This window comes from Sinocyclocheilus grahami, unplaced genomic scaffold (genome assembly GCF_001515645.1).
Source record: "Sinocyclocheilus grahami isolate Dianchi unplaced genomic scaffold, SAMN03320097.WGS_v1.1 scaffold826.1, whole genome shotgun sequence".
Classification (NCBI taxonomy): domain Eukaryota; kingdom Metazoa; phylum Chordata; class Actinopteri; order Cypriniformes; family Cyprinidae; genus Sinocyclocheilus; species Sinocyclocheilus grahami.
Genome location: NW_015506005.1, coordinates 723,590 through 734,889, shown reverse-complemented (window position 1 = coordinate 734,889; position 11,300 = coordinate 723,590). Strand labels below are relative to the sequence as shown.

General features: G+C 39.5%; 1 protein-coding gene across 1 annotated transcript in view; it reads right to left on the bottom strand.

Moving 5' to 3' along the window:
- LOC107562504 (cytoplasmic polyadenylation element-binding protein 1-like) overlaps positions 1-10,680 on the bottom strand; it is an 18,622-nt gene extending 7,942 nt beyond the window's left edge. The window contains exons 1-4 of the mRNA XM_016247133.1: positions 10,589-10,680; positions 9,963-10,131; positions 9,033-9,224; positions 8,333-8,541 (exon numbers count right to left, since the gene is read on the bottom strand). Of these exons, the coding sequence (XP_016102619.1) occupies positions 8,333-8,541; positions 9,033-9,224; positions 9,963-10,131; positions 10,589-10,603 (585 nt within the window). The 5' untranslated portion in view covers positions 10,604-10,680. The remainder of the gene's footprint in view (positions 1-8,332; positions 8,542-9,032; positions 9,225-9,962; positions 10,132-10,588) is intronic.
- Between the last annotated feature and the right edge of the window lie 620 nt (positions 10,681-11,300).

Below are 11,300 nucleotides of genomic sequence, written 5' to 3'. Positions count from 1 at the left end.
CAGCATGATTGTAAAATCAGAAGGGTAAGCATACTGCAAGCTAGCCAAACACTCAGCGCATCAGGGAGGCAGAGGAAGGGCCTAATCCACCTGATGCTGCTGGTTCCAGGTGCTCTGGAGAAACAGAGAACTCAAACTTCTCATGTGAGAGGAGAACTCTGAATTCTCAGGAATAACGTTGCTCATTCCAGGTAACCTATTGATAAAGGGGAGCACTGTTCAATACTACCATGAGGACAGCCCATGGAGCGAGGAATCCAACTCCTCAGAGAGGATTAAAGCTCGAAAGAAAACACCATACTCACAATAACCCTCAATGGTGAGGGGAGCGATGCTTCCAGAGTGTGTCGACAGAGACACACTAGTTGAGTGGAGCCCAAGGTACCAGGGTCTAACCAACGCAGAGAAAGGGAACGAGATCAAAAATGAGTAACCCTTACCATACAGGATTTTAGAAAAGTGGGCAAAGCATAACGTGCACACTTACCACTTATGTGGATTTGTAGAAAAGTGCGCAAAGCTTAACGTGTGCACTTACCATAGTATTTGGATTTTAGAATTTTCGAGCATCTGTTTACAGATACCCGCAAGTACTGGGCCAAATGGGAGAGGCAAGCTCAAATGCAACCCTCAAAGGTGAGGGGAGCACTGCCCGAGACAGCATTTACACAGGAAGGTTCTCGTAATGCCACCTATACCTCCCGCTCGATGCCTCAGCAAGAGGGGATATCCTGGTGATCGGGAAGCTCCTCAGGGCGACCCAGATACAGTAGACCAGTCAAGGTAGCATGAAAGCGTAACCCCAGTCCGGACGTCCAGGAAATTTTTGCAGTGATGCGCCGGGGGCCCGATGATCATGAAGGCTCCCGCAGAAGCCTGTGTTATGGCCGCATGATTCAGGAAGTATGAAGCCGAAAGCCCGGCTTTTCTTACCATCTGGACGTATATCGACGAGTGAAATAAACACTGCAAGTCGAGCACCCGGTTTCTGAAACCAGCAGAGGGGGTGCTCATTGAGGACCTACCCTAGAAAGGGACAGAAACACACAGGTCCCGGGAAACACTGCAAAGAAACTAGCAGAAGGGTTATACACACAACCACCAGCTCATTAGATACACACACATATATATATATATTTATATATAATGAGATGAATAGATCGCTCTTACCACAGAAATGCAGGCTTCAAACAAAACAGTCAATGAAGACGAAGAAGAGAATGATGTGTGCTCCCGGCGCCTATTTATACTATAGTCACACCGGTAGTGACGTCATGACTGTCGCCGGCCAATGAGTTGGTGTTTTTTCAATGTATGCTTCAGACACGGGTCACGACGAGGCGTTCCCCATAGCGACCTCTAAAGGACGCAGTTCGAAGTTCCCATGAAAGGGAACGTCCTTCTTGCAATCTGCCATAGAGCTCAGATCAGTGGAGTGTAGTTTTGGATGTCCATCAGCATAATTTTCTTTACCTCACTTTCTAAGGCCCTTCTTAGTTGTTTAGTTTGGCCATGCGTCTAAGTCTTGGAAGAGTCCTAGTTGCCCCAGACTTCTTCCATTTAATATCTTTACACACAAATTACGATTTAAGATGCAGTTAGTCAATTAATGTGCTTATGTGCTGTTCCCTGCAAAATACTATGTTATGACCTCAAAACACTTTTAACAATAGTGCATGGCATTTTAACGTGTGCATTACAGAAATAACTCCACTTATACAGCCGTACTTGCTCGGTAATTCATGTGATTATTGATGCTCTGGTGGATTTTCATACACACTACCACCACATAATTTTATAAAAAATAATTTTATTTCATACGTGCAAGTTGGACACAATTATTTCATAATTTACTCTGCACTACTGCACTGCTGAATATATTTCACACAAATCCTACTGACAAGTAAATAGAAAGAGCCAACCTCACAAAATCAGGACCAATAAGCTAAACCACATTTTACCACAGCCGTGTTCACGTTATTTGTTGTGATTTTGCTCACATTGTTTTTGGATTGAATAAAGCTGTTGCCTCAGCAAAGAGCTTGATGTTCTGTAGACGGCATGACCTAGATAGAGAAGTGTGCCATCATATGAAGTCAGAGAGCCTCTGATCAACAACAGCAAAAAAAGTGTAAAAAGTATGAAGAAAAAAAGAAAGAAAGAAATGAGTGTGGAGAGCAATACAGATTTTGTGGAGAATTTGGAGAGCAGACAAGATGAGCACCAGAACAAAAAAGTGAAAAACAAGGGAGGCACTACTTCTTACCCTGTCCCATCCACTCCATCTCTGTCTCTTTCACTTGTCCTCTTTCTCACTTTCCTCTGTCCTCCAGCCTTTGAATGCATCTCCTCCTCCTAATGAGCAAAGGCTGAGGGCCAATAGCCCTCTCCATATTCAATGAACTGTAAAATAAGTTGCATTTCAATACGATCTCTCTCCCTTCAATCTCTCTCTCACTCTCTTACTCTCTTTTTCTCTCACTCTCATCCCTCAACCCTGGGTTGTCCCCCTGTCATTTTTTTTAATAAAGAGCGAAGCACATCTTCTACATTTTTAATACTTTAAATGATTAAATACTTTAAAGTATTTGAAGAAAACAGAAAAAATACAACAAACAATTGAATTATGGCCTATACCACAGGCTAATGAAAACACCACCCCACAATAGTGTGACAGACCATTTTCATTTTCTTTTTAAATATTTTTATTATAAAAAGTTTTTATTATAAAAAAGTAAAACATCTCCATGCAGAGAAATTCAGTTCTTAATTTCACTGTTCTTTGGACTTTTCTAATGAAAAAGTCCACATCTATCCTGGCCTACAGGGGAGCTCACTAAGGAATGGGTTTGAACAAAGGTTTCTGGTACCTATATAGCTCTAATTAAAGCACTCATTAGAGACTTCAAATCTCCCATTTCACTGTGAATCCTCGATGAGTACCCTTGGCCACTGAGTGCTTTAAATAGCTGTCTAAGGAAGGTGTCAAATAATCAAACTAGTGGAAAATCTGTTTGTTTGAGCACATGTCTGTGTGCGGAGCACCTGGGTTTAATGATAAGGAGAAATCTGCCCTCTCTTGCCTTTTGTAACCTTATAAAGTCATTCAAGTTTGGTCAGCCTTATGTAAATGATAAAAAGAAAACACCTTCTGGTGCTTCCCAGCTGTGAGGAGGGGAAAGTGACCCCCTTGATGAATGTGAAGAGCAAGACTTTTGTCTGCTTTGTGTTTGGTCAGGTCTGAGATTTGCATTTGACTAGGAGAGGAGTTACAACAATACGTTTAAATGGCCATATAGTGAGAAATAAAAAAATCCTTCACCTTTTGATATGAAAGAGTTTACTGTACCATGAACTTATATTGTAACTCGAACCTTCCTTTCATAAAAAAACGATGTTTACTAAATGGAAGCGGCACATCTCATTTCAAAATCAGTAACATGGCCACTGATAGATATTATTATTGCTAAACACCAAGGGAATGTAAGTAAAATGTGGTAAAGTTGATCATGCCTGTTCTGGCTGTGTGTAGCACCTTCTGCTCTATATATCCTTCTGAAGGATCCTAACAGTAGAAAATGGTGGCTGGTTTATTTCCGTCTGACCTTAACAGTTCGAGCGGCACATTTCAGTGGTTTGTGCACCTGTTACAATAATGCAGATTTTGCAAAGAGGCTTTTGCGACAGACTGTTATAGTTTGACACTCAAAGAAAAATGTTAAATTAAATTAAGCACAGAAAACAACAACAAAAACATCTAACTATAAGACTTAATGTTGAAGCTGTAGCTTGGCTTGAGGTCATTTCCTTATCTTGTTCTCATTGCTTCCTATCTGCTCTCACTGTTCAATCAAATAGAGGCTAAATGCCAAATAAATAAATGCAAAAAAAATGGAAAAGACCCCTTGAGATAGAATGAAGACATACTGTTTTCTGTGAATATAATTACTATGGAGCTTTGAATGACTTTATTTTATGATAAAGAGCCCTGCAGCTATTTGTTAATTTTCCATTTATTGGCTAGTTTTATCAAAATCCAGAGACAAGTTTAGGGTTCAGTGTCATGCTCAAGGACTCAAATGTATACACATCGTTACAGTCTCAAGACCTCTCCAGTTGCTGCTGCTTGGTGTTTCACCAGGGCAGTTGAATTTCAGTCAAACCCACAAACCGGGGGCGTAGATTATGCGGGGACGTGTCCCCCCCACTTTTAATATCACATAAATTCATCCCCCGCACTTTTTCAGGCAAGTGTGTTCGCATAGAGGTTTTCGAAAGCTGGTGTGAATAAATATAGATTTAAATTCAAAGAGACAGGATAGTCTGTGCATGACCTGATGTTTTATTCGGACCCAGAATAAGGCCAGATTAACATCACATTCCGTGCAGTGTATGTTTCATTCATACTCGAAGCCGGAGGGCGCTCTCGCGCAGAAAGTCGTACGAGGAAATTCCTAATATGGACAAAAGCATCCAGCTATCTGTATGAAAACAGTTAATTGTTTTCAGAAAAACAGAAATGTTTGGAAACATGAAGACATTAAACATATGATTGCGACAATATGGTTTATTTGTGTTTGTCAAGTCATCTCCAGGTAATAAATAAAGTATATGAACAATGCAGTGCTAACTGACATAGCATTTATTACAGTATTTAAACTAGTCTGCCTTATTATGTGATAAAAAAGTGTTTGTAGTATATAAACAAATCATTATTAGGGGAAGTCGTGGCCTACTGGTTAGAGAGTTGGACTCATAACCCAAAGGTTGTGGGTTTGAGTCTTGTACTGGCAGGAATTGTAGGTGGGGGGAGTGAATGTACAGCGCTCTCTCCCACCTTCAATACCACGACTGAGGTGCCCTTGAGCAAGGCACCGAACCCCCAACTGCTCCCCTGGATGCCCCGGGCGCCACAGCATAAATGGCTGCCCACTGCTCCGGGTGTGTGTTCACAGTTTGTGTGTGTTCACTGCTGTGTGTGTGTGTGCACTTTGGATGGGTAAATGCAGAGCACTAATTCTGAGTATGGGTCACCATACTTGGCCACATGTCACGTCACTTTTTTTCACTTATTATTGGTTATTGTCCAGCAGTTATCTGATTTCTAAGCCAATTAAAAGCTAGAAATGAAATTTTAAAGAAAATTAAAGTTGACTATACACTACCAGTCAAAAGTTTTTGAACAGTAAGATTTTTAATGTTTTTTAAAGAAGACTCTTCTGTTCACAAAGCCTGCATTTATTTGATCCAAAGTACAGCAAAACAGTAAAATTTTGAAATATTTTTACTAGGCTGTTTAAAATTTTCTATTTGAATATATTTTAAAATGTAATTTATAGTGATTTCAAAGCTAAATTGTTTTGCATCATTACTCCAGTCACACTATCCTTCAGAAATCATTCTGATATTCTGATTTGCTGCTCAAAAAACATTAATGATAATAATAATAATAATTAAAAAAGGTTTCTTGAGCAGCAAATCTGCATATTAGAATGATTTCTGAAGATCATGTGACACTGAAGACTGGAGTAATGATGCTGAAAATTCAGCTTTGACCACAGCAATAATTTTAAAATGTATTAAAATAGAAAGCAGTTATTTTAAATAGTAAAAATATTTCACATTTTTTTTAACTATACTCAGTATTAGGAAAACACAACCAATTGTAAAAAAAAAAAATTACAATGATTTTAGTGTCTTTTTAACCCAGTCTCATTGGAAAAAACATGTTCAGTTTGATCAGATCAGCTTTATCGATGAACTTGAATCTGGCAGTGTTTGTCTGAGGAGTGGTACTAAAATGTTAATGCTCTTTCGTGCTTGAAAATAAAGTACTACCTACACTAAACCCTACTCTAAACCTAACCGACAGTGGGAGCAAATTCAAACATGAGAAAAAAGCACTTTCTGAAGCCGCCGTGCCATTAACTTATTTCTACAAGAGCTTTTCATTGCAAAGTGCAATGGTGTACCAGGTGAGCTACTGAGCAAGTTTGCTATACGTCAGAAAAGCCATATGTAGTAAACGTCAAATCATGCACTGCATGTGTCAAAGGTGTTTTGAGGTCATCATAATGGTGTTTTAGTGCTGAAGATGTTCAGAAAATGCAGTTAATTATAGGACCATTTTTGTGTTTTGCTAAAGGGTAGGCCGCACTGCAGACGGAGTACGTGTGAACTTGGCGCAACAAATCTAGTTCAGCATCTGAGGCAACGCCACAAAGAGCTCTATGACCAATGCATGGCATGTCGTATAATTTCACAAAGCTAGTCAGAACATTCGGTTTTTGTGGCAAATTGGGTTATCAATTCAAATTACGTATATGAAATTATACAACTAATTAAACTACGGATTAAGGTTAAATAAAAATGTCAGTTTGTTTCTTTTTAGGAAACCAAAAGACAAACCAATTCTACTGTTCCTAATATTCTGTATGTTGCTCAAAAACCAAATGTATTGTGTTCAGCAGAAAAAAAAACAAAATAAAAAACATACCCAGGTTCTGTATTTTTAAGGGTAGGCGGATAACTCCGCTTCCGGTTCCAAAAACTGAGGTAACTCTCAGGATATGCAAGTAGCAATAGAAACTTTAACCCTGAAACATAACCTATCAGGTTATGTTCTGAGAATGTTTACTTCAGCACATGCATGAGCTATTGACGAGACTCCAATGGGAGTGGCAGATTGCGCACAATACACGATTACAATATATGGTTATAATTTTTTATAAAATCGTGCTTTATAGTTAACAATATAAAGAAATATTATTCTATTATATTTCAGTTATAATAGTAAAAAAAAAACAAAAAAAAACACGTCTAATACATTATATTTTGTCATTTCACACATCATGGATCTGTATTTTCTACAATAAAAATAGATGTGATGGCATCAAACACCACAATTCTTATTCTCATTTAAAGGATATAAAAAAAAAAAAATAAAAAAAAAAGGATTGCACAACCATCAATTAGGTGGCAATATGCTCCAGGTCTGTAAACGACCATTGAACTAAAGCAGCATGGCATGCTTTTTCTAGCGTCGTTTCCACGGTGACTTGTCAATTCGTCGCTCTGTTGAGAAGGTCTTGTTTTAACCATGAACAGACTCCGTTGACAACTTATTCCCGGACGCGTTTTTGGAACCAGCATACCTCAAGCAAGCAAGGTTTGGGTTAATCAACAGGGTATGTGTGATGGCAAGTCAACCTTGCTTTCTGGTATACACCCCTGATCCAACTAATCAAGTCCTTCAGGCTTATTTGAAAACTACACGGTATGAATGTTCTGGTATGAGGGCTCTGGCCCTCCAGGAATTGAGTTTGACACCCGTCCAAGGTGAATAACTGGTTGTCAAATCTGGGCCCAGATTTACAAAAATCTTCAGAAAATTAATTTGTGCTGCCCCCAAAACACTACACACACACATACATCAACTTTGTAATGCTTAATTTGAAAGGACCCAATAAATAGCTTACATTGGGGATTTAAGAAATAGGAGGTTATCCCAACTTTGAGATTAAGATTAAAAACATTGGAATGAATTAATTTGTCTTTAAAAAAAAATCTTGCATCTTAATTTAAAATAAGAGGGAACAATATATTAACTTTAATCTTCAGTTAAAAAAAAAAATATGAAAATAGCAGTTATGACTATTCAGAATATAGTGAATCCTAATGCACATTTAAATGAGAAATATAGGGTTTACATACAAACAATAGTACTATATAGTGTAATTTACCCTTTCAATGGCTGAAAATTACCCTTATCGTGGTCATGGAGCATATATCACCCATCTAAGTAGTTTAAAGAGGGAATTGCTAGAAAAGTAACTACATAATGCTTCAATTCCCCAACAAACAAGCCAAATACAATGGTTTATAAATAAAAAAAGCCTTTGAAGAAACTAAGCTACAGTACACAGATAATGATCTCAGAACCCTTACCAACAGGTCTGAGAGGTGATCAGAACCAGAGCTAATATATTAACTTTAATCTTCAGTTAAAAAAAAATATGAAAATAGCAGTTTATGACTATTCAGAATATAGTGAATCCTAATGCACATTTAAATGAGAAATATAGGGTTTACATACAAACAATAGTACTATATAGTGTAATTTACCCTTTCAATGGCTGAAAATTACCCTTATCGTGGTCATGGAGCATATATCACCCATCTAAGTAGTTTAAAGAGGGAATTGCTAGAAAAGTAACTACATAATGCTTCAATTCCCCAACAAACAAGCCAAATACAATGGTTTATAAATAAAAAAAAAAGCCTTTGAAGAAACTAAGCTACAGTTCACAGATAATGATCTCAGAACCCTTACCAACAGGTCTGAGAGGTGATCAGAACCAGAGCTGAAGCCGCTGGTCTCCGAGTCCACAGGGCTAATGGAGTGAGATTCCAGGAAAGATTGAGAGTTCAAGCGTGCCATGCCGGGAAATTTTTCTAGGAAGTCTATAGCACCAATGGAAGGTTCAGAGTAGCTTGGAAGCTTGTTGGAGAGCCGGCTGGGAGTCCCCAAAATCCCTTGCACTGAACAAATATGGTTAAAAAAAAATCTGTAATATTAATACGGCTTGAAAGAAATGAAAACCAAAAATAACAGATATTTTCTCTTAGCCAACCCCCCAGAACAAATAGGAGCATAATTCAAGAGCCAAAAACAAAAGAAAAAAGGACAGCTCTCTTATTGCAGCACTACTAATGAGAACTACCAGAACATGAGGCAGGCCGAGAATGTGATTAATGTCAACAAAAGGCTCTGACTCACTGTTACAGGCCCAGTGAGAACGGTTTAAACACACTCTAGTCAGGAGAAGGCTATCAATAAAGACCCAGAAAGAGACTCCACAAAGACAACTCCGTTTTATAACTAGAATGGATAAAAAGTCAGTTTTAAAGCCCACTTAAAAACAACTAAGGCTCACTGAATCAGTATTGCATAAATAGTGTCACTTCAACATTCATTTAACATTGTATCAACATTATCATATGGTTGTTTAAATGTTATTCATTCCACTCACGCGAGGCCGTGTTGGTCTGTGCAGAGGGATCGGTGTCATGGCTGCTCCACGGTCTCTCCCAGTCAGACAGGCTGAGGGACTGTAGGCCCAGACCCCAGTTATTGACATCAGGCAGACCCCTGGATGAGTCCTGGCCACCACTGGGAAAAAGCATCCTGCTCCGGACCGCAGACAGGTCCGAGTCGGGACGATCTGTTAACGGTGTCCAAAAATAAAACACTCACTGTTTGGCGACTCTGCATCAGCAGTGGGAATAAGAGGCATGCACATTAGAGAAAGCATTGGCTCCCTAGGCTCTGATAAATCACGGCTCGCCTCCCTCGGCCTGGCTAAACTGCACAGGAGCAGCGGTCTCTGCAGAGACGACCCAGGTGCTGCTGCCCTCACAGCCCCTTGCAAATGACATCAGTCCCTGGCCTCCTCTGATGCCACACCACTGAGCACTCCTGACAAATTCTCCTGCAAAGAGGCAGCACCCCCTCCCACCTCTGGCTCAGACACTCGAGGTGGCAGGGAGAGAGAGTTTGCCGCTAGCTGCAGGCTAAGAGACAGAAAACTCCAGTGAATCGCAGGACTGTTGCTATTGGCCAAGTAGCTGAAGAGAGCAATCTGGGCTGCTCATGCAGAGCTGGACTGCATCCAACTGCTTGCTCCAGCATCCTCCGTCTCGCCTGCATGACATTGCATGACCAGTGCTGTAATGACTCCCTGTGCACATGATGCTCGAATGCAGGGCCAAAGCTGAAGGGGCAAAAAGCAATGCAGCAGATACACATGAACGTAGGAAGCGGAAAAAGTGTGACAAAAAGGGTACAGCTCTGCATTTGTTATGCCTGCACATATATTAATGAACCGTTGACTCGCGCTTGTTCATCGTCTTCTACCTCTCAATTAAAAATTGCATCTCTCTGTACACAAAATATGGTTTACCATAAAAAGGGTCTCGCTTGCATTTGGTAGAGGGAGTCGTGCAAACCCCGCTTAGATCCAATGAGTTTCCCAGCATGGTGTTCATCCTGGAGAACGCGTCTGCATTACTGCATGTAGACAGGGCTGGAATGTCAGAATCCAGGCAGTTAAGAAGCCTGGGGTTTTCACTCTGTCAGAACAAAACAGATATACATCACAGAAATGGTGAAACATAGGCCTGACTCTTACCTTGCCTGACCATTTTATGTTCAGTTAGCAAAACAGGATGTTATAAGTTTGAAGTTGAGAAATTCATTCTAGTACACCACGTTCACTACTAGAGTGATGGAGAACAATATGCTTAGTAGTTAATTTGCCATGCACGCTGTTAAACTGAACTACAAAGCAGCCAATGATTACATTGGCCAAGCCCAATCAATGGCAACTATATTAAATGGACCTCTATCTCACTGTAACAATCTTTAATCATGACAGATACAGGTTAGCTAGCATTTCTGAAAAAAAAAAGTAAAAAAGACAGTAAACGCGGACCAAACAATCACAAACGAAACATTTAACACGCTCACACAAATCCAAAGGCGCTTTAAGAAGGCAAGATTCAAATCCGAACTGGCACCAAAACTCACCAGAGAAAACGCCATGGTAGGACTATCGACCAAAATTATCGAAAACAACACCCTACTTACTTCTCAAAAAGTCTACTTAAACCTTTCGAAGGAAATTTTGGCCTAATTTACAACACCTGTGCTCGGGTCAAGCACCTCTACTCTCCCGGGATCCAGTTCTTCTCGAGTAACCAATCACAGATGACATATTGATAGTTATTCATGAGGGGCGGGCACTTGACGCGGACGGCATTTTTCCATAGGCTAATTTACTGTTTCAAAACCCACTGTATCTTTTTTTTTTAAATGCCCCCAAATTATATCTATTATTATATCCTTTATTACAATATTTCTGCTTCCCGTCTGAGTTTCATTTTTTCATACCAGTTCATTCTTCTTATTCAACAAATATTATAGCTGGTCGTGTTGTGCATTTAAGAGCCGTCTAAGAGATTGATGAATATATTCAGATCTAAAAATAAATTCGATGGCATATTTTGACATGATCTAAATCTAAATGTTCTAATATGTATCTAACAGTTCAATGCGCGTGCGCCATGCTGTCTTAGTATTTGAAGTGTTTCACGTCACGTGTAAATTTCTTTTATTGCCAGAAATCAGGACCATGGAGAGCAGCATTTATAAACGAGGTATTTTTCAAAGACAATTTAAACATTATGGAAAAATAAGACTTAAGTACAGTAAATACAAAAGTGTTCAACAGGCACGTTGG